Source organism: Pteronotus mesoamericanus, unplaced genomic scaffold (genome assembly GCF_021234165.1).
Source record: "Pteronotus mesoamericanus isolate MK-2021 breed Mesoamerican mustached bat unplaced genomic scaffold, CSHL_Meso_final contig_265, whole genome shotgun sequence".
NCBI classification, from domain to species: Eukaryota; Metazoa; Chordata; class Mammalia; order Chiroptera; family Mormoopidae; genus Pteronotus; species Pteronotus mesoamericanus.
In genome coordinates, this window is record NW_026555113.1 from 1,700,370 (window position 1) to 1,723,944 (window position 23,575).

Sequence of the window (23,575 nt, forward strand, 5' to 3'; positions counted from 1 at the left end):
CTCCTGAGGATGTTTATTGATTTTAGAGAGAGGGGACGAGAAAAGGGAGAGAAACATCCATCGGTTGCCTCCCCTACGCTCTCCGAACAGGGGTGGAACCCACGAGCCAGCCGTGCATACCGACTGGGAATCAAACCTGCTGCCCCTCGGTTTCCGGGGTGACGCCCCACCCCCCCAGCCACCAACCCAGGGCTTCATCCCCATTTTGAGAGTGAACGCGTTTCCATTTGATGAGGGAGCGGAGCTCGCTGTCACCTTGTCACAAGCAGCTTGCATTTCCTGCTCGCGGGCCGGGGGCCGGCCGGTCTGCAGGGGCAGGGGGTGCTCAGCAGAGCTCGGCTGCAAACTGTGACTCGGACCCAGACACACACGCCCCCGAGCCTTGCGAACTGGGCTTCTCGCACCGGCAACCCGAGGACTGTGGTGACCACGAGAGGAAGCAGCTCAGGCGGAGACAGAGGGACAGGAGCGAGCAGAGGGGACCTGGGCACTTGCGCCAGCCCCAGGCCCGGGGGTGGGGCAGACGTGTTTGCCACACACTCGCCATGTCCGTGAGGTGAGAACAAGGCACGTGTTGAGGAAACGAGGGCCTGCCTGCCTGGCTGGCTGATGAGCTGGTAGCTGCGCAGCCCGGGGGAGCGGCGCTGTGGGCGTGGCCGGCCGCCGGTCACAACCCTGCCGTTCCCACGACTGTGGCACCGGCACCCTGCCCGGAGGGAACTGGGTTCGTCTGAACGTCCTCTGTGGTGGCATTCGAACCAGAAAAAGGTTCTCCCCGTTGAGTTAGAGAACCGGAGGTCAGATCGCTTGTTTTGAAAACTCCATCTCTGCCCCTTCAAGACATAAGGATCACTCACCTAGTTTTGAGATTTTACAATCCATTTTTTATTTTGTTAAAGGATTTTATTTATTCTTAGAAAGAGGGGAACGGAGAGAGGGAGAGACACATCAATGTGCAAGGGAAACATCCATGTGTGGTTGCCTCTTACTCCCACCCCGACTGGAGACTAACCCACAACCCAGGCGTGTGCCCTGACTGGGAATCGAACCCACCACCCTTCGGCCTGCGGGACGCCGCTTCTACCAACGGAGCCACCCGGCCAGGGCTATAATCCATTTTTCAGAGTTTTAGCAGTTTCCACTGGTTTTAATTATACTTCTGTAACTTGCATATACAATACTTTTGCTTCGTTGGTATTTGGAATAACAAATTTTACCTGATGAACCATTTTCAAAAGCCAAGGGGAGGGAGGTCTTCATCGTTCTTCCTTCAGACTCCGAAGTCACAAGTTTACCATCCACTAGGAGGGCAGGAAACCACTTAGTGGTTTGTGTCCAGCAATTTAAAAACGAACAAAACAGAAAACGCCAGCGTACACGACACACAGTAAAAGAAGGTACTGTTTCTTAAATGTTTGTTTACATGTAGAATGCATGCGTGTGCGTGTGCGTGCGCACATTGAGTCTCAGTGAAAAGGGTATTTCACCCTTTGCTCAAAAAGCTTGGAAGCAACTCGGGCCCAACCCGATGCTGACGTGATTCGCTGTCCCGAGCTCTGGGTGGAGCCGCCCAGACCCAATTCAGCCCCAGTTCCTGGGGCTCAGTCCTTCCCTGGAAGAGACCAGAGGAAGCAAACCAACCGGGAGCACGCGGACACCGGATTAAGGTAGCACTGAAGCTGTGTTTCAGGTTGCAAGAAATGGATCTGCCAGGAACTCCACAACACAGAAAGGAAGTCACTTCCTCCTCACTTCAGTTATAAAATGGAAACGAAGTCACATTTATAGACCTTGAGTTTTAGACATGAGGGTATTTAAGGTTTTTAAAAACATTTCAGTGCTTATAAACCAAAGTAGGATCTGTAAAACTTTAATTTCTAAGACATTTAAAAGTTCACACTGAAAGTGCCTCAGAACAAGACCAACGATCTGTAAACAAAACACGCTGGGAACAAATGTACCAGTGCATCCAAACATTTTTAAAGTAACATCATACCAGGCTTTTTAAAGTTTAAAAAGTCAGTGCTGTATGTATACTATTTTTTAAAAAATTGTAAGAATTCTGCATTTACTCACTAAATACGGTACAAACAACGAAGAACGCCACGTGGGGCTTCTCACCAGGTGCACCTGTGCTGGGGGCCGATTCAGGGCGGCCAAGGCCACAGGCAGGTGCACGCGCCCTGAACGCACCAGGAGTCAGCAGCACGGGGAGGCCACGCACACGGCCCGGCGACCCTCCCCTGCGGCACCGAGGAGCTAACGTAAGTGTGCGCGCACGTGTGCACATGAATGTCAGCAGGGCTACGTCACGGGGAACGTATACACAGTGAAGTAAACATTAAGTCTAAGAAATACCTTGGAAAATGCCATCATCTGCAGATTTTATAATTTCTAAATAATTTATTTAAATATGCAGAGCCAATTAATGACGGGCAGGCCAGGTCCTCTGGAGAGTGCTGCGCACCCCTGCCTGTCCCCCCATGGGCGCCCCCAGCAGTAACGAGGCGCAGCTCCCTCTGGGGATGGCGGCTGCGGGGCCGGGAAGGGCTTCTCTCCTCCTCAGCCCAGCGGTCGCAGGCTCTCGCAGCAGACCTGGCGTGGCTGCGGGCCCACCCCCCCCGGCGTGGGGACGGCGTGGCCAGGACGTGCCCGCCGTCTGCAGAGCCTGGCCCGGCTGCACACGAGCAGGCCCCCCGGGGCAGGCGCAGGGAGTGTGAGGAGGTGGCTGCTGTGTTACTGCCTCCCGGTCCTGAGGGGTGACTCAGGCCCTCGGCAGGAACGGGCCGTGAACAGAGACCTGGTGTTCACGTGGGAAAGTTCAATGTTTGACTCAGAAACATCCAGACGTCTCACAAACACGCAGGAACGCTTCCTCTGCACGTGCCCTGCAACCGGTGCAACCTCCACAGGATGCTCCTTTACTGAAAGCTGCCTTCTCGTCTTCGGTGGCCTGGTCTGCTCGCGGGACAGACTGCAAGCAAGTGTCAGGGAAAATCAAAACTTGCCGTTAATGCCTGGCTCGGCGCAGTACCAGCAACACCAGCGAGGCCAGCCTCCACGGACCTCCTCCGCAGCGGGTCTTCTGCTGACGGAGTCACCGGTGCGGGAACCAGTGGTTTACAATCGTGAAATGTTCTTTTTTCAACAGTAGACTCGGAAGGAAACGCAGAGGTATAAACAAAGGACAGGTATAGTCAGTGGGGCATACACATATGCCAATTAACTTTTCCTATTTTTTTGGCTCTAAGTGGACATTTTTTACATCAAGTACAGGCATCCTGGTTCTCATTTATCCCCTCAAAAAAGCTTTAGATGCAACAACTTAAGAAGTTCTTTTACTGTGGTCTGAGCGCACACACATACTGTGGTTCATGGATTGACAGAGACTGCGGGCAACCGACGCCGCGGGGGCCCCTCAGCTCCCCGAGCGCAGCTGTCGGAACACACCCCCCAGACACCAGCTCGGGATGGCAGAATCCGGGTTAGGGCCCTGTGCAGAAACCGCCCAGAGACCAACTCTCAGCGGAACCAGGCCGCGGCCGCGGAGCCGGCTCGCTGCGCAGCTGCTCTGACGTCCGAGGTGCCGACACTGGGTGTTCGGTGTCGATCTGGTCACGGCCATGGTCTGAGGCTTAAATTGGCAAAAGCAACGCAGCTCAGGGGGTGGGGCGGGAGCAGGGGCCGCGGCCACGGCACGCTCACAGTTTCCCGGCCCACACAGGAGCAGGAGGAGCTGATAGGTTTTTGAAAAAAGAGCTTAAAAAACTGAGCGCACATACAGCCTGCTGGGCGAATCCAGGCGGCGTTTCCCACTGGCGAGCGCGCCCTGAGCGGCGGGGCAGCGCGCACAGTGCGACCTTGTCCCCGACCGCCGCTCCGCGTCCCGCACTGAACAGGGTGGCTTGAGCGGAGTGTCCCACGGGCCGCCTCGCGGGTGGCAGGACACCGTGGGGCTGTCGCACAGTGCACGGGGCGCCGCGACAGCCAAGTCCTCACAGGCGACCAGACAGTGGCAGCGGCCGCAACCCTGGCAAAGTGTGCATCGCGGGCGGAAGGCCAGGCCAGTCTCGGGGAAGCGGGGCGGCACGGGGCCTCACAGGACCTTCTGACGGCCATTCGCGGTCGCCTTTCCCGGCTCTGCATCCCTGGACGCGCTCAGCACGCGCAGCTTGCGGAGCCCTGCAGACAGAGAGGGGCAGAGGCGGTGAGGGGCGCCGGCCGGCAGAGCCCACGCAGGTGCTGCTGTGGACGTGGAGGCACCCACCAGCCGCCTGCCGGGGGGCGGGGGGGGCGCGCAGGCCCCGCCAGCCGTGCTCAGCAGGGACCCTCCGCCGGCCTCGGCCCAGCCTGGCACGCCGCCTGGGGCCGGGCTAGGGCCGCCGGAAAGAGATGCGGCGAGGGCGCAGTAGGCGCCAGCGTTACCTAGCGCCTTGAGCAGCTCCGCCCGCACAGCCGAGGTGAACTTCCGGACCAGGCACAGGGTCGTCACAACGGCGAACAGCAGGTTGTAGGACAGCACAATGTAGAAGTTCCCCAGCCAGTTGAACCTTCCGAAGTCCCCCAGCAGGTCGAACCGGGTGATTCCTATGGGAAACAAACAGGCGGCTTCCGTGACGCTGGGACGGCGTGGTCGCAGGCACCACGAAGCCAGGGCGAGCCGGCCGCTGCCTCAGCCACGGGTACCCACCCACCCACCCACCCGCGTAGAGCTCCGCTCCGGCAGGAGGGGGCGGGGTGCACTGCCGGTCCCTGCAGGTCCCTGTTCAAAGCCCCCGCTCCCCGAAGAGGGCACTATCCCCGCCAAAGACAGCGGCCCCTCGCCGTCTGGCCAAATCCTGCTGCGCCGCCGCACGTGCGACTGGAGCAGTTTTCTTCCTTGCGCCCTTGCACCGCCTCCTCCCCCGACCGGGCCGAGTGCCCTGTGAGAACAAACACAGGCCAGGCCTTCCCACACCCGCGACCCCGGCACCAAGGGCGCCGCCTCGCGTGCACGGAGCGCTTGCCACATCGGCCAATAAACCACAGGTGAGTCCCACTTCCAGAAAAACCCACCCATCTCAGCTGGATGCCCCGGGCCCGTCAGACACGGCGGGACGGGGGCGGGACGGGGGCGGGGCGGGGGGAAGGGGGTGCGTCAGACACGGGGCGGCGCTGGAGCGCAGGGCGGGGCCCCACGCTGCATCTCAGTCACTTTAGAAAAACAAGTCCTCTCACTGAGAAAGAGAACTGAAACGGAAACGACCACGCTCCTCGCTCCTCGCGGAGTGGGTGCCATGCCCCACGCGCGCTGCAAGGAGCAGGCGAAGGGCCGGCGTCTGCCAACCCCCTGCACTGCCGACAGGTGCCAAGGAAGACACGGAAGAACCGCAGACAGTCGGGACCAGAGTGCCACGTGGGGCCGCAGACGGCCGGGGCCACGGAGGCGCCGTCGGACCGATGAGCATCAGACTAACCAGGGGTGTGGGCTGCAAGGTGCACTTCCATTTCACCTTCCTCATCTCCGAGCCTCACACGGAGACCTGGGGGGAAGCCCAGGGGGAACGTGAGCCCTGTGTTTACCAAGCCCCGAGTGAAAACCTCTCCAAAAGGAGGGGACGTAAACAGGATCCCTTCATCAAAGAACAAAAGAGAACAATCCACTTTACCTCCTGCAGGATGATGGCCCATACGGAACCCTGATGAGAAATGTGTGCATATGATAGAAATACATTCAAGCTGATTCACGATGGCAAGTGCTTTTGAATTCATATCACAAGCACCTTTTTAAAAATCTGCCTTTGTGCCTTGCATAACTACCAAGTCACAGAAAGACTCTAAGGACGAAAAAATAACCATAAAAATAAACAGTGCAGAAACTAGCAGAAGTACTGCAAGGCCTGTGGTTACAGCTGAGAAAAGTTTTCTGGTTAAAGGAGACTTCAAAGAAAGAACGCAAAACACGGGCACTCTCTCCACTGTTTCTTGACCAAGCACAATGAAGAACACGTCAGCAAGCAGATAAAATCCGCTCTTACAAAGGCCCCGGCGTCCCCCCGACATCTCACTAGAGAAGTCTGGGCCGCCGTGGGTCCCTTCCGCGGCCACCGCGCCTGATGGCACCTGCCCACGGTCCCCTCTCATCACCTCGAGGGCCGGTCGTTCACTAAAATCACGGGCCTCGAGTCCCCCAGACGCTGGTTCTTCAAAACCGAAGTCTGAATGGGCCACAAACAATGTTTTTTTGTGTTTCCTATAAATAACAAAACTATCACCTATTTTAGTTACATTGACTAAAAGTACATGGTGAAAATTTGTCTCACAAATTTTTGTGGCAAGTGATATGCTTATAAAATCTGCTTAGCAGCAATGCTTCAATTAGTGCCACTAGTACTAATTTTTCAATTAGTGCCATTTTTAAATGTAAGCTATTCCAAAGGAATTCTTTAATAGGTGTGTCCTATCACACCAGACGTTTGAGACTAAAGCTACAATTTATGCCGACCAGACAGCAACAAGAGCAGCTGGCAAATTTTAAAAGAAAACAAATCAGAGAACACCAAATCAATTTTTTGTGCAGGGTTCAATATATTTTCAATTTATAAAGAACAGAAAAGCCGCAGGGCCACAGGGACGCCACCGCGCTCGCCCCACGTGCCCGGAGGCCGGGCGACCGGCCGGTGGGGGGCAGCGAAGCCCGGCTTCGGTTGTTGAGCACGGCCTCGGTTCCAGCCTGACGAGCTGTTCAGCAAGTACGTCCAAATCCCGCTCTACGGCAGGATAATATTCGCGACAATCCTCTGTATTTTATCTTCTTAAAATCAAAGGCTCCCTTCCAAAGACTTAATAGAGGAATTACAAAGTAACTCTAGGTTTGCATTTCCCATAATGCTAAAATAAAGCTTTTTCTTTTGGTCTAGAAATCTGCTTTTGTCGCGCGGTGAAAGCCCCCGTGACTCTGCGCAGCGCACCGACTCCCTTTCATCTATTCAGAGCCGCCGGCATGGCCGGCGTGCGGCGCACACAGCGCACGTGACCCGCGCCCCCTGCGCCCCGTTAATCCTGTTTGGTCAGCTGGGCCCGGCGCTTGTCGGCTGCGTTTTACTCGCTCCATCTTTCTGTCTCTCTCTGTTCCCTGTCTCTATGGCAAACTACTCAGGAATGTAAAGGGTTGATCTTCAAAAGCAAATTTTGCCATTAATTTTTCTTTGTATTAAAACTATACTCAGCATGTGATTTTCTTCCCTAAAATCAGCACGTATTGCCATCAAGCATTCTAAGCAACAGAGCACAGGGAGTTCCATAAACAGCACCGGGGCACCGTGGCGGCAACAGCACAGGGGGAATCTGCTGGGCTGTCACCACACACAGGACAGCAACTGGCTGCGCGTCCAGCTACACAAGGCGGAGCCCCCTCCCACCCACACAGAGGCCTGGCGCTCTGCCCCCGGGGCACGTCCGCAGGGCCGGCAAAGCCACGGCGCTGAGGTTGCCTGCGGTGCACAGCACGGGCTGCCGGGGGCCGAAGAGACAGCAACACAGCGCAAGAGCCAGAGCGAAGCAGCGGGGCTGCTGGTGACTCCGCCGGGAACGGTGGGCTGCTCCCCAGTTACTTGCGAGCACTCCCGGGCCAGACCCCGAGCCTGGAGGGCCGACGGGGCCGCCCACGGATGTGCCGCCTGCGGACACTTGGCCACGCGGCGCGCCCCGGGCGGCGCGGCAGCCACTCAGTGCTCAGCGAGCGGTACGTAGGCCGAGCGGAGGCTACCAGCCACTCCCGCGACAGAGGGGCGCGCTTTACCTCTAAACACGACCACGATTCCGTCCGCTGAAAACGGGGGGGACCTCAGGCGGGCGGGCAGGTGGGAGCCCGGAGCGAGGGCACCCTGTGTGGGCGTGTTCCCCCTGAGCCCTTGCGGCTCGCGAGGCCACTGCCCAGACGCAAAGCGGCTCAAGGTAAGTCAGGTGGATTTTCAGTTTTCTAAACCACATAGTGCACGTTTTTAAAACATTTCAGGGAAGAAAAATTAGTTTAGTATTTTCCACACATTAAACACTTAAAACAAAAAGTTTCCGCAGTAGAGACTCAAGAGCTTAACTAGTCAGTGAACAAAAAAGTCCATTATTTGGAGAAGACATATTTTTAAATACTTAAAAAAATAAACAGTCTTTCCCTGATGAAAGTACTTTTCGGTGCCCCCTGTATAACAAAGTACAGGAATAAAGGCATAAAGTACATGGGAGGGAACCGGCCTTTAGAGACTGAGGCTGCGGAGGAAGCTCAGGGCATCCCCGACCCCCCGCCCCTCCCCCAGCCCTGTGGACTCACCCAGCGTCCGCGACATCACAGGCAGCGCGGAGCTCAGGACCAAGAGGGACACGCAGTTCCCGATGATCTGGGCGAGGGCGCGGAGGTGGCAGCCAGCAAAGGGAGACAAACGAGACCGTCACCTTCAGGGAAGTCACTGCACGTTTCAGGCCCCTGCTCCACTCGGCTAACTTCTTAGACACACCACTCGTCACCAAGTTTACCAATAAGAAACTGTCCACAAGCCTTTAAAGTTCTACCTGTAAGTTCTAGAAAACACCTGCAGTGCCTGGCACAAGTAGAAATTTACAGAATGCTCATGTCACTTTCTACCTCAGGCAATGCATTTTACATTATTGATCGAGGTTGCCAATTTCAAAAGGACTTGCCTGTTGATCAAGCAAAAAAATGCATACTTTTAGTATTTCTCTCTTTTTAAAGCCAAGCGCTGCTCGAAATATATGTAAGATCTACTTCTAGTATGTTTAATTATTAAAAGATATTAACACCAAAAAGCTTCAAGTTCAAAACACATAAGTTCTAGTAATTCCTTTTCAGTGCAACCTGTGCTTATTCTTTCATGATAAACAAGGGCTGAAAATGCTGATTAACACTTGTGATCACATAAGCTACATGCAAAGTATCTCAAGAACTCACAGTATTTTCGATAGATCAATAGATAGCTATACACAGACAAAAAGAAATACATAGAAAACAAGTCCTCTCTTAAAACAGGGTGACAGCAGGGGACAGAGAACCAGGGGAGCCGCGGCAGCCTGCGCAGCGCTGCTCGCTGTCGGCCTGTGGGAGCGTCCCACAGAGCCGCGGCCCCTGCGCACCGGCCCTGCGGCCCTGCAGCCAAGGACACACTGCAGACGGTCACAGCAGCCCCAGACTACGACGTTTCTGAACAGAACTCGTCTGTCTTGCTTTAATTATTCAGATTTGAAATACTTGGTCTCCATTCCTTGCAGCAACCGGGTTCTTCAGATGCAGACAAGCCCCCTGAAGCGCCGCCGGAGTGGCTCATTAGCAGGAAGTCTTCCTCGGGGAGAAAGGGCCCTTTCAGGGGCGCTCCGCAGCCAGCGAACAGGCGCTGCGTCCGCGCCTTCCCAGGCGAACGGACGCCGTCCAAGGTAAACAGAGCGCAGCCTTTTCCCACACGCTCAGCGCCTTGAACATCTTCCAGTTTGTGTTTACGCAACTTACAAACAAATGCCTATCACGGCAAAAGAGGCCTTCGGGGCGATTACTCAATAAAGCAGTAGGGTCTGCAAAGCAAAGGGGAGGCCCTGTGGCCTGAGACTTGACCTTACCTTTGTCATGGTTGTGTCATCCTTCTTGGGAATAAAGTCTCCAAAAACCCGGAGGCTATAGAAGCCGACGACAGAGGACACCAGGAGATAGCTGTGAGAATCAAGGAAGAAACCTCCCAAGCGTGCCCGCCGCGCCCGCTCTCAGTGGCCTCCCGAAGTCCGGGGGCCCAGAGGAACCGTGCAACAAAGCCGAAGGCCCCGGGGGCGCCGGGGCAGAAGGGCTTGTTTTCCCTTCTGGGCAAGTGCCTTAGTGAACTGCCACTGTCCCAGAAAACTAGACAGAACGCTTGTTGACAGACAGGAGGGGCGGTGAAAGAAAGGATACAAAATCAGAATGATCTCAAGCGCGGCTCCCACGAAGCCAAACGCAGAGAGGGAGGCGCTCCCGATGCCGGGCCCCTGCGGGAAGGACACGGTCAGAGCTCGGCGCCTGGGCCGCGCTCGGTCCCCGCGGCTGCGGTTCCGCACACAGGGGCCGCCTGCGGTGAGGGGCGCCTAACACCCTGGGATGACCTCTGGGCTTAAGGGACAACGAAACGAGACATCGGCCCAAGTTCATCAACTAACGCAACCCCATGTTAACAATTTCAACAAGCTTGAGCCATTTCTGATCTATCTCAAATTTAAGTTACGTATCAAAATAATATGATTATGCTTAGTGTGAAATCCTGAACAGTCCTGGAAGAAGTCTTTTAAAAATACAATAGTACAATAGGAGTAAGGTATAGAATTATCTCTATCCTGAGGCAACATATAAAAATTACACACTTAAAGTCAGCCAAGCACAGAAAGAGAGTGGCTGTGCACGGCCTTGGTCCTCCCCGGGGGAGCTCCCGACCCCAACCTTCCTGGGAAATTCAGAGTTTTAAAAGATGTAACGTAATGAACCCAGGTTTTTTTTTAATGTCATGTTATAAATTTTTTCCTAAATGTTATTCCAATTCTGAAAACCTACCTTTATCTAAGACTTAAAACTACAACGATGAGAAAAGTAGTATATGTCAATGAGACCAAACAATCACTTCTTACTGAAGTGGGAACAGTATTTTCACAGCTCACTTACTAAAGGAGCTATATATGAATGTGAATGACGTATTTTACTATCAGCTTCTATCACATCTAACGGAAGGAAACACCAGAATAATTCAGAACGTACAGTTATACTAGGAAAACAACAAATACACCAATAAATAATGGAATGTCTTGTATCCATTTTAATTCAGGTGCAGAGAAGTACGTACACCCACGGCAACTTCGGTACAACCCAGGCAAGGGCAGAGAGTCCACCGGCTTTGCGCCAGCCTCCTGGAGGAGAAACAGACACGCGCTCGGACTGCGCCGGGCTCCGGGCGGACGCCCCCAACGCGCCGGGGCCTCCCCGTCAGCTCCTGAGGGGCAGCCGGCGCCAGGACACTCTGGCCCACCTCTGTGCCCCCAACACAAGCAGCGCGCGCCCTCCGCTGGGGGCACGTGGCGCCCCTGCGCCGGAGGGAGGGGACTCGGGCGAGGCCACGGGCCAGACCCTGCTGCGTCTTCACCAGGACCTCACCCGACACACACACCCTCCGCTTCACGCAGTCTTCCCGAGTGACTGTTCTTTGTCTAAAAAGGGCGCATGGACAGCTTGGCTCCTGGTGTGTATTTATATGCTTTGACCATTTCTTGAGGTCCCATTTCCAGGGGGCCTCCTCATGTACGTATGTCATTCAATTTGATTTTCTCCTGTTTTTCTGCTTCTGAGACCAGCCAAGAAAACCTAGAAGAGCAGAAGAAAAATCTTCCTCCCCGACAGCTGGGACGGGAAGCATTTTGGAAACATTCCCAGGCTCGAGAGAAGGGTGGCCCGGCTTATTTACACAGTCGCCCAGGGGCCTCCCGGGCGCAGGCCCCCCTCCACGGGGCACTGAGGGGACAGTCCAAAGCCGTGCCGTGGGGCTCAGGACTCGGCTGGAGCACGGTCCGTAAAGACAGGCCGAAACGCAGGTGGACGGCAACACCGCAGGGGGCTTCCTGCTCTGTCAGGGGGGCTGGGTCTCAGGCAGAGCCGGAGGCCAGGCCGTGGGTGAGAAGGCCACCCTCTGCCCCTGGAAGGAGGCACTGGAGGCCGTGGGCGGGCCCACGCTGGCGGACCGGCGGTGGCAGGAGCCAATGGCGCGAGGCCCTGGAGCCCGTGAGGGGATCCCGCCCGGGACTGCGGCTAAGAGAGTTTGCAGGGAAAAGAACAGGGATCTCGCCGGGGCTCAAGGGGAGGGCTCAAGGCAGACAGGGCTCTCCTCTGTGGGGGCACCGCCTGGTTCCAAGAGGGAAGTGCATCGGGGGTCTGAGAATCCTGGAGTCTCTCCTACGGGGATGGGGAAGCAGCTGACTTCGAAAAGCACAATGAAATGCCACAACCTAAATGCTACTTGAAATATCCAAAAGTTTAGAGACACCTAGAAAAATTATGCCAAATAAGAATATTTAGTGGTGATTAACTTCTTTGGGGAGAATATATTCAAATCAGCTAATTGACAGAATTTAATAAAATTACCCATTTTTAAACAAGGGAGGAAACTAAGTGAATCGGGGAAAGCCCCGCCTCTGGCCCGCCGCCCGTGCCTGACCGCTATCGGCCTCGCCCTCGAATCTCTCGCAAACCCAGCGACCCCACTGGGCGACCTCTTCGCAGGCTGTTACTTCAGAGTCGCAGGTAGCGAGGTTCAGTGAACCAAGATAAATCCTGATAGAGAGTGTAAAGGGAAACCCTCGTTCTTGATAAAAGGCCCAGCCAATCCAAAGCAAGAGATCAGAAGCAAGAATCTTATTTATAAAACCCCGTTTGTAAAGGCTCCACACGTCCAGAAATCCACACAACGGATGGCGTGTGCGGGCAGCGGCAACTGTCTGCGCCGCTCATCCGAGGCAGTGTGTGCGCGGACGCGCCTGCAGGAGACAGACGCCTCAAAGCGCCGCACTTACCCGCGCCCCCTTCGGCATCGCCGTCTCGTCCACCAGCAGGCGGAGGATGTTGCAGGCCACCAGCAGGACCGAAACGGACTGCAACACAGACAGGCAGCCGTCAGTCCTCCATTTCAAAGCTATTCTGCCAGTACAGATACATCGACCCCTAAGTGACCACACGACTCTGTCCTTCAGGAGAGAGGAAAAGAGTCAAGAAAAAAATTCTACGCATAAACCTAAAGTAACCGGACTATCTTCAAAAAGTCCAGGATAAAGTCTAGAAGATTCTGCAAATTACTACAGTTTCAATTCTTGGGATAAAAACTAATAATACAGATCCGTTTCCTAACTGACTTCACCAACTGGAACTCCAAAACCGCACCGATTCTTTAAAGAGTTAAAATGTTATCAAAACTAATTTCCGAACAAAACTGTGCTGCCCCGTCACAGGGTCTGAAGCAGCATCTGCGGCACCGAGTCTCTCCTGCATCTTCAGCGGAACAAGGGGATGGATCTCCTGCTTCCCTGAAGAGACAGGCGAGCGGGGGACTTTCTTAAGCCACCGCTGACTTTCAGTTTTGCTCTATCACGTTTTTACAAATAAAGACTTAGGTGCATTGCAACCGCCCTGGTAGGAAACCCGTGCTCCTGGACCCCTCAGCTGGGGGCGGCCGTCCGCAGGGGGTGACGCGAACCTGCTGGCGTCCGCACTCGGGCCGGCGCGGCGCTTACCGTCTCAGCGAGGAGGACGAGCAGGACGGCCGGGTACGCCAGGTTCCGCTCCCAGGCCGATGCCCCTTTCCGTCTCTCTAATAGAAGGAGAACCCACACGACAGAAGGTGTCAGGAGCTGCCAAAAGTTCCCTCCAGACGCACATTTTTATTCCTTGCTACTATACCTAGTACGTATTACTCTTACATAATTTCTTTAAAATATAAATTATTTAAAAATTTCCTTTACAAATTACAAAAATCAGAGTTTTAAAATCAGATTGCTACATTAAACAGCTCAATCCTGTGCTATTTGAATTTTAACTCTTTAATGAAATACCCTGTTAATAAACAGCTTGCTCCGAAAATACAGAAATATTTGTATTGGACAAAGATTTACACACGGATCCGGAGGCGACTGAATACAGTAGCAGCAGTGCAAGCCCCGCCCCCCCCCCAGTCTCACGCCCCAAAGACAACCGCCCTGTCTCCCCGGGCAGACGCCCGCCCCGGCCGGCCCACCACGCCGGGCCGAGCAGATGGAGCCAAGCAGCTCTCTACTAAATCTGGAGGAGGCGCCAGAGAGCTCCCCGACAGTCCAGCTGAGGGCCGGCGGTCGTGACAGAACTGGAGAGGAACGTGCCCCCCGCCCATGTGCTCCGGGGGCACCGGCCAGGCCTGCGGGGCTGAGGACCAAGCAGAAACCATGGGCGGAGAAAGCCCCTGGGCTGCGGTGAGCTCCCCGCACACTTGGCAGGGCCCAGGGGACGAAGGCGGGAGCTTGGGGCGACCCCGGCGGCCAGGATCAGAGCGGCTGGGATCAGGGAGAAGAAGGGAGGGGACCAGAGTCTGACGGGCGGTCACAGTCCCTCCAGGCTCCCTGGCAACGGCCTAGAGGACGGACGGGACAGAGACGCAGGGGAAGCCCCGCCAGGCTCCGCTGCCTGCGGGGAAAGCCGGTGTTCGAGGCCCACGAGGAGGACGGCGTGACAGCCGCGCCCATGGCTGGCTCTCGGGCCCCAGGGGAAGCCTCGTCCCAGGAGCAAGGCCCGCGCGGCACCAGACCAGCCCCGGCGGAGAACAAAACTCAGTCTTGGGTGGCCTCAGACCTGGACAGAGAGAACGGATCCTGTCCTTGCCCTGACTGCCCACCAGAAACAGAACTAATTCCTCTCAAAGAGCAGCCCACCGTCCACATTTCTGCAGTTACACCGAAGGCGTGTCCAGCGTTCAATCCAACGGGACCAGGGGTAGGGCCCCCCCCCGCAAAAACAGACCGTGACAACAGACGTGTGGGTGACCCAGATATTAGACTTATCAGTAAATGGCCTTAAAATAACGGATTAATATGCTCAATAAGAGAAATGACGACATGGCAAATGTCACAATTTGAATCTAGAAGAGTTATCAAATGTAATTTCTAGAACTCAAAAATACTGTAACTAAGAGTAAGAGTTTGATAGTTTTGAAGACAATTACAGCAGCCGAAAAGACAATGAAGTAGAAGACAGGTTGGTAGAAAGACGAAGACAAAAGAAAATGTTAAAAGCCCTTCCAAAGGGCAATAATACGACTTTGAAGGAGACACCAGACACTGGAGTGACATCTTTACAAAGTTGAAAACTACCCCTAAGAATTCCAAATTCAGTACAAATGCCCTACAAACAAGAGTGCAAGGTAAAAATGTTTTAGATGAACAAAAACTGAGAGAGAACTCATGGCCAGCAAACCAGCACTCAGGGAAACACTACAGATGTTTTTCAAGCAGACGCCAAATGAACGCTGGAAACAGACATCAAGGTCATGCAAAATGAAACACCCAATCAGAGGCACCAACGGGCACAGCTCACGGGCCCAGCACGGCCCAGCGTGGGCAGGGACAAGGGGTGGCAGGGAGCCTGACAGGGGCCCGCGGGGAGGCCAGGTGGCACAGCCGCCTGGACGGCAGCGCGGCGACAGCAGAGGAGCCGGGCACGCACACACGCAGGGCCCCCACCTCCACGTGCACCACGAGGCGTTATTCCTGACAGCACCAGGCTGGAGACACGCCTCGTATCCGGCAACAGCAGAGGAAGAACCTAAGTTCTGGCAACGTAACCATGTCACCAAAATGAACGTGGGGGAACGGCATATCTGATTTTCAACAACTAACACTGGGCTTTGCTTGGGACGACAGTAACAAAAGAAACCGAAAACTACGTGCATGTGACATGGCGGTTTCCAAGGCCTTTGAACACCGGTCACTGAGGGAAGGGGGGCACAAGCAGGACAAGCGCCGCGCGCCCAGCCACGGCGCAGGGACAAGGACCCTCGCGGGCCCAGCGCGTCCTGGGTGGAGGCCACGCAGCGGGGGTCTGGGGAGATGGGGGCAGCCGGGCCCCGGGCCAAGGCTGGAGCGGAGGCGGCCGCGCACAGGACGCTCCTGGGTGGGGCAGGGCAACGACTGGCCCCAGGGAGGAGAGAGAGCCCCCGGCTCACGAAGGACCACCCGGAACGAGGGGGAGGAGCGGCATCCAGCCATGACGAAGGGCCAAGAATCGCGCTGCGCCCCCCCCCGCCCCCCAGGACACAGGGGGCCCCGGCCCCAGATGAAACGCCACTGCAGCCCAGCCTCATGAGCCTTCGGGGCAAGACCTGGCAGCGCCCAAGGGCTTCCACGCGCCTCACTGCATCCTAGAGCCGCGTCCCTCGCTCGCTGGGGCACAGCAACACCAACACAAGGCAACGCAGGCCACACGGCGTCTGCTCTGTGGGCGAAGGCTCCCATGCGTGCAAAAAAGCACAAAAACACACTGACTCAATGGACTGAAACTTCTCAAGAACACACACAGATGTTAGAATTAGCAGACAAAAACATTGGAAGTGTTGTTATAACTGTATCCCGGATATTCAAAAAGGCGGAGCACACGCACTGAACACGTTAATTAGACAAACGGAAGATGTAAGCCAGGTCCAAACAGAACTGCTGGAGGTGAGAACTGCAGCATCTGAGACCGGAAGGACCCCCGGCGGGGTTCACGGCAGGCTGGGCACGCAGGAGGAAAGTCAGCGAGCACGGCTACAGAGCAGGAGAAGCTCCCCAAATTGAAACACCCAGGGAACAGAAGCCATGAAAAAGGGCCGTCCTTGAGCCAGGGGCAACTTCACGGCGTCCTTGAACAGGGAGGCGGAGGCAGAGGAAGGAAAAATATTTGGAAAAATAATGGCAAATATTTTCCACACTAGATGAGAACTGTACATTCCCAGGTCAAAAAGAAATCAATGAACCCGAAGGACAAGAAACAGAAAGAAAATTACTCAAAGGCACATCACAATCAAATTGTTCTGAATCAATGATAAAGAGATCTGAAAAGACGACAGAGGCAGGAAAAGGCAAGGAGGGCGATGACTACTTGCCGGGAATTACGCAGCGAAAAGACAATGCAGCCGCACCTGTAAGCAGGAGTATGATTTCAAAGTCCATTCTGCGCCCGTACAAAACGACCGTGAGTACATACGTGCTCGCCCTCCCCCCACACTAAAACACGGTCTTCGTCGATGGCCTTGGAGAGAATGAAAGCTTGTAACATAAACACAGAGTTCATAATTTTTTAGTATTTCAGATAGGAAAGTCAAGGGAAAAACATACTGTACCTAATTTTGTCTTCAAAGCCTTTACATTTTCAAGTTCTTGTTCCAACTCCACTACATTGTATTCCACCGACGGAGACAGTCCTGCCAAAAGCAAAAGTGGTTCAGAAGTGTAACAACAGAAGCCCTGAGAGGACAGAACAGAATTAGAGCATAAAAACACCGAATTAGAACACAAAACTAGCGCCGTGCAAATCCAGACCGTGCAGAATAAACACAAACACTGCTGTGATTCACAGGGAAGTACACCCATTTTTTACTACTTAAAGCTTCCAAGTTCTCCACGTTTCCTAGGAAATGTATTACTTTGGTAAAATCCTTATTTGATCTACTATTTTTATTATTTATAAAAGTATCACATGCTTATTATGAAGCAAGAGAGTGTCAGGCTCTGTTCTGCACCCCGCCCTCCCCGGGGCAACGGCCGCCACGCCGCGCGCGCTCCGCCGCCTCCGCGCCTCCCCAGCGCCCTGCGCGCGGGGCTTTTGTCACCCAGTTTGTAGGAGCGGGCGGTCGGACACATAACTCCACCCCATCCTTCCCAGTCGATCGCACGCCCACGGGGACAAGTGTCAAGCCCTCAGCAGCTGACTGGCATCCCACTGCACGGACACACTTCCGCTTCATTCAAAACGACTCCACGTGTGGCCACTCGGGGTCCCCTCGGCTTCCTGTCACGACAGGCGATGCTGCAATGAACGTTTCTGTGGCTGCGTCCAGCGCGTCCTGACTCTCATCTCCGCAGGACGGGTTCCCGAAGCTCAGGCTGCTGGGGCAAAGGCTGTGCGCCTTCCCAAACAACACGCCTTTCCAGTCCACTTCCCCAGAAGTATAATGTATCACAGTCGCTAATTAACATGATTGTTTACATTTCTATCAACAGCTTTTGGAAGCACCTATTTTGAAGTATCTTCCCTGGCACCGGATGTTAGTCACTCTTAAATTTTTGCCAGTTTGATTTAAAAAGCGTTTCCTTGTTGTTACATTAACACGCATTTCCCTAAGTGTGTCTGAGCATCTTTTCATGTTTATCCGACACATTAATTTTCCCTGTTCATGTTTTCCGCTTGTCTCTGATGGTTTGCACATCTCCAAATTCTTCCTATTTCACCTGCTGAATTCTGAAATAGACAATTAAAACGCCCACGGCAACGTCACTCCGCTGGGCCCGCTAGCGTGCGGGCTCGCTCTCGCAGCGCGCGCGCGCCCGCCCGGGTTTGCGCTGTCCCCGCGCCGCACCCGCCCGCATCACGCCTTCCGTCACCGTGTGACGGCCCTCTTTGTGTTTGAAGCTTTATAACTTAAGTTCCGTCCTGTGACTTACATCTCACGTTCTCGTTTTTACCTGCCTTACTTCCATTAAGAAACAGAGGAGAGACGCTAATTAAAGCTGCACACACAGCTGCTCTGAGGGCTGACCTGCGCCCGCCACCCACCACTGGACGTGGGCCTGCAGTCGGCTGAGGACTCCAGCCTGCAAGGAGGGGCCATTTTCCTTCGTCCGCTGCTGCTGTGCCCTGCACCCCTAATTAGGTCAGAGAGTCCCTCAACAGTGACAAACCGTCAGGAGGGCCCAGCAGTCCTCGTTCTTGGGGACGGGGATGCCGTGGGCAGAAACACAGGCTGGGGAGGCAGAAGCCTCGCACTGAGGGTTTCCAGGGGTGCCAGCGGCACCCCCACACCCCGCAAATGCAGAGACTGAGGGCAGAGGGCCCGCGCCCGCGGGCGGACCTCGGGATGCGAGCGCGCTAGGGGACGCGGGGCCCCTCTTCTGAGCCCACGGCCCTTCCCAGGTCCCTAGGGGAGGGCAGCGCCGCCCCCGCCCTTCACTGAAGGCAGGACTCCCGGCCCCTCTCGGCGGGGGAGCCGCGGCCTGGGACCTCTCGGCGGGGGAGCCGCGGCCTGGGACGCCCTGGGACGGCCTGCGGTGTCCCCGGAACAGGAGCGCGATCATCTCGGGTGTCAGCGTGCAATCTCTAAGAGAACGGGGGTGGAGAGAGCGCAGAGAGCCTCAGGGAGCGTGTCCCGAAACGACTCAATTTTAACTACAAATTTAGTTTAGGGTTTCTGGTAGCCAGAGCAGAAAGGGAAATAATTAAGTTACCCCGTTAATGGACACTGCCACATGCCAAGGAGAGTTACAGGAAATGGCTCAGCACCGCCCGGTTTCCAAGCGCCTTGGAAGCGAACGGCCTTGGCGAGCACATTTCACTCTTCGTCCCTCTGCACAGGCGGCTCCGTGTGCCTCCGCAGGCAGTGCTCGCGGACCCGCTGCGTCCGGCCGATACCACGCGCACCCGCAGCCGACAACCCGCCCCCCTCCCCCCGATGCGGCGGGAAGCATTGCTCCCGCAGCCAGAGCGGGGCCATGGAAACAGTCCGCGGAGCAGCGGGGGGGGCCTCAGGGGCAGGCGAGCCAGAGCAAGCTGCGCCGCCACGGCCACCACCGCCAAACCACAGCAGACCCGCCTGCTCTGCGGGCTCGGGGTCTCCGCAGCCCCGCGCAAAGGCCCAGACCAGGTCGCGTGTTGTTTTCAACGGACAACAAAAGCGCTCTTTCCGAAGTGCCGCGGGTTTCCTTTGGGTAACACAGTACGAAGCACACAGTAGGCAGCTAATATATGCTGACATCATACAGACATTGAGAAAACATTCTTACTGTCCTCAGAATCGCGCTTTTTTTAAATGGCTAGGTTCGTCGGAAACGACAGACTTCAGAGCCCCCGGCCCCGGCACTGGGCGCGGCACCACCTCCAGGGATAGGGAGCCTTTTCTGGGGCAGCCAGCGCGCACCCTCAGTGACCAGAGGGCGGTGTCGGCTGCTGGGAGGAGCCATGGCAACTGCAAACAAGTCCTGGAATGTTTCAAGACTTCAGCTGCACCAACCGAATCACCACAATATCCTGAAGAATTGTACTATCACTACTTTATTTCAAAACAAATCCAAACGCTCACCGTCAGCTTTGTCTAGCACTAAGTCAAATTGGTAGACAAAACCTGTTTGGACTAGTCAGGAAAAATAAAAAGGGATTCTCCAAGACAACCACAAGGCAGCTCATTTAAGGTCAATTTAACGGTATTATTCTGTTTTCCTTCCAGCCTCGACACAAGGCTTCCCTACCTCAAAGGGAACTGTAAGAGTATCTATTTGCATTCCCCTAGGTGACTGGCAGTTCAACACCAATTAGTTCAAAATTACACTGTTACTAGCGTGCAATAAAAACAATACCTTTCATCTTCCTTACGTCGGTCAGAATGACTTCAGAGCCAATAACTTTGATCAAATGAGTATTTTTGATCCTGCCCCACCCGTCTCTTTGGATTCAGGAAAACTGATAGCTACAGGCAACCTTGCCCCGCTTCCCTCTGAAGCTGAAAGGCCGCTGCGCGCTGGGAAATGTTTTGGTGTTTTGCTTCCAAGATAACAGAACTTCCCGGGCCGGCACGGCTCCAATGGCGGGACTGTCCTTCTGTCTTCACACACAGACAGCCCAGCTCACAGGCACGTGCGCAGGGCAGACACTACGCAATTGAGAAGAGACGACGTTTTGTTTCTTAAAACAAACATCATCTCCGGCCTGGTATACGTAAGGCACCCACATCGTGAGGCAACACCACAAACGTCCGGAACAGCGCGGGGCCCTGCGCTCAGTCAGTCGCACGGTGAGCGGCACTGGGAAGTGCACAGGCCCAGGATAAACAGGCTGCTTGCTCACCTAACTTTTCAACTCAGCGTATAACCCCAGAAACGATTAGAAAACCTGTTATCTACGTAGTAGCTCTTTCAAAGTGGGATTATACTCCGCACTGTACACTGACCAAGGCGCTCTCTAGCTCCAGGAAGGTGAGGTCCCTCAAGTACTTTTAATTATTTCAAATCACTTAGGCAAATAAGGCTGTTGTTACACCCTGAGACTCCTGACAAGTCACGGGGTAAACAGTCCCCAGGCCCCAAGCCCGGCCCGGGGCCTGCCCGCCACCTCTGCCGACCCCGGGGAGATGGAAGGGGGACCCCCCACCCCCACAGCAGCTTCACGTGGGCACCGCCCCACACCCCCACCCCGCAGGAAGCGGCAGCCCTCACGCTCTGAAGGCCCAGGTCTCCTTCTGTTCCTTTTGCAACGTATTTGTTGTAAAAAAATAGTTTCTATTTACTTCTGACACATGCACAAGTATATGGCTAAGCAGGGAACCAAGGAAGACAGAACTCTCAATACCCAACGCAATGCTGAAAACGCACGTGTACTTCCGTTACGAATGGTGACAAGCGAGGGAGAACACAGGCACAGGGAGCCTCAGGGACACCCTACAGAGCGACCTCCAATTAAAGTAACGGCGTTCTTTCAACTTTACGTGCGAGTCACCGGTAGGGGTAAGGGTGCTCACCTCGACCACTTCTCAAACTCCGTGCTGATGCGTGTCACTGCCAAGGACGCCGCCCTCCCCACAGGCTGTGGTTGGCCAGGAGGCTCGTGTGGGCGACCGCACCCTCTGCTCACAGACGGGCCGCTCCTGCCAAGCGGTCCTGCTCTCTCCATCTCAGAGACTCGGTGGCGCGAGACTTACAGCCCTTTTGTGGTTTGTTGTTCCAAAGCGTCCCCATCCACGACATCGCGCCTCAGCGAACGTCTCTCCGGCCTCATCGAGCAACAGCTCGCCCACCTGGGCCACAAAGCCCAGACGGGGCCCAGAGAGCTGAGCAAGTTGTAACAAGGTGCCTCTCTGGTCCAGACCCTCGGCCCCATGTGGTGCTATCTTAGGACAGAAGTCATTTAACTAGTATTGCCCGTAGAATTAATGTTCCTTTCTGATCGCTCAGGAAGTCAAGATACCATTCTCTTCCACCACAGTATCGCCAAAGGAGGGGCCGTTCACTGCCAACAACTTTTGCTACATGCGTTCTTCATGAAAGCTGGTCTTTGGTCACCTTCAGCCTCTCTAAACTCAAACCTTTCTCAGAGCGGCCCAGAGTCTACATTCGAGCTACTTTCACTTCGGAGCGGTAACCAACAGTGGACAGCATTCTTGGGGTGACCACTGCTAGACTGCGGGCCACTTGGGGAGCTGAGGTAAAAGCACGGCTTAGAACACGAGATAAAATCGGACCGGAATTTCCTCAAGTCGCCATGGCGTTGGGAGAAAGACATCAGATAGGCAGCGAGCGAAGGAGCCTGCTGCCAGCTGTCCCACCCGGTGGGCGGGGGGGGGGGGGCGCTAAGCCACACCCCCGACAGGACACGCCCGACCTGGGCGCACAAACACCTCCCTACGCCTGGCACCACCACCCGGCTGCCCGGCAAACAGCGAGATTCGAGGGCAGGTAAGGACAGAGTGCTCCTGCCAGGCCCCTCAGTTCCATGAAAAGGCTGATGTGCTGGGTTATTTAAATCCTTCATTTTTCAGAACACAGAGGTATTACAACCTGACACTGAGCAAAAATGAAACAAGTTCACCGTGTGTGCTCTTGCGCACAGGAAACCGATCGCACCCCAGTGGCACGGGGCTTTAGAGAAGGTTACAATCAAGCAGGAGAGTAATTGCTACCGCAGTGATAGGCTAACTTTTTATCATGAAGACGAAAATAGCACCTAACAAAACTTCACTGAATCATTAAGTTCAAAGCCCACAACACTTTAAAATAAATTACATTAAAAGAACTGTGAAGGTTTTGAACTCCAACAACAAAACGAATTCCTATTCATTACGGTGCTTCTAAGTCACCCCGCACACCCATAGGCTACACACACAGGAGCTAATTACGCCCATTAGCGCAGCGGCCCCGCCTGAGCACAGCACACGCGCATGCTACACGCGGCCCCTTCACCGGCCCGGGGGCGCCGAGGCCGCGCTCCGCGGCGGGGCCTGGGCCTGGCTGTGGGGGCCGCCCCCCGCCCGCCCGCCCCGGAGAGGCCTGCAGCCGTCCTGGGGGGCCTCCACAAGGGCTCTTCCTGGACCCTCCGCCCGTAAGACTGTCCTGCACGCAATCGCCCTTCGTCCCCCCTGGGGTGAAAGGGCCGCCCCCGCCGCGCACGTCCCTCACGCCCTGTCGGGCAGGATCACAGGGCCGGGGCACAGGAGGGAACGGGCAGGAGCGCCCGCGCCCTGGGGCTCCAGCTGCGGCGTGCAGGCGCCACCCGGGGAACGGCGCGGGGGGTGAGGCAGCGGAGAGCGCTGTGGGGACCCAGAGAGCGGGGGGGGGGCTGAATCACACGCACAGGCTCCCGAGGGGGACAGTGCGTACATCCGCGTGCCCTGAGGCCGAGGGGACACGGTGAGGGACAACTGCAAGGACGCCGCAGGCGAGGGGTGAGTGTGGGGCACGGATGGGCCCCCCAGGAAGACACAGGCCTTCACGGGACTGAAACAGGCTGCACCCGAGGACGCTGAGCACGTGCCATCGATACTAAGCGATGCAGGACATAGTGTCCCACGCGGAGTGAGCTGAAGGGCGGCCGACAGGCTGAGGCCGTGACGGCCGGGTGACCACCGCCCCCCAGGAGCTCGGGGGACGTCCCAGAGCACCACCGTCACCCACGTGGGCACTGCCGCCACAGGCACCTCGGCAGGCGGCAGCGGGCAACAGGGTCCCGGGCGGGGGGCTGAGCCCGGCAGGGGGAAGAGGCCGGGGGCAGGGAGACCTCAGTGGCCCAGTCTCATGGCACGAGACTTGAGGTGTCTGAAAAGAGCGGAGA

General features: G+C 55.6%; 1 protein-coding gene across 1 annotated transcript in view; it reads right to left on the bottom strand.

The window, feature by feature from the left end:
* Window positions 1–2,383: 2,383 nt before the first annotated feature.
* Window positions 2,384–23,575, bottom strand: part of LMBR1 (limb development membrane protein 1) — a 70,812-nt gene continuing 49,620 nt past the window's right edge. The window contains exons 10-17 of the mRNA XM_054574782.1: window positions 16,887–16,967; window positions 13,276–13,352; window positions 12,562–12,639; window positions 9,929–10,002; window positions 9,604–9,694; window positions 8,309–8,375; window positions 4,426–4,587; window positions 2,384–4,182 (exon numbers count right to left, since the gene is read on the bottom strand). Of these exons, the coding sequence (XP_054430757.1) occupies window positions 4,097–4,182; window positions 4,426–4,587; window positions 8,309–8,375; window positions 9,604–9,694; window positions 9,929–10,002; window positions 12,562–12,639; window positions 13,276–13,352; window positions 16,887–16,967 (716 nt within the window). The 3' untranslated portion in view covers window positions 2,384–4,096. The remainder of the gene's footprint in view (window positions 4,183–4,425; window positions 4,588–8,308; window positions 8,376–9,603; window positions 9,695–9,928; window positions 10,003–12,561; window positions 12,640–13,275; window positions 13,353–16,886; window positions 16,968–23,575) is intronic.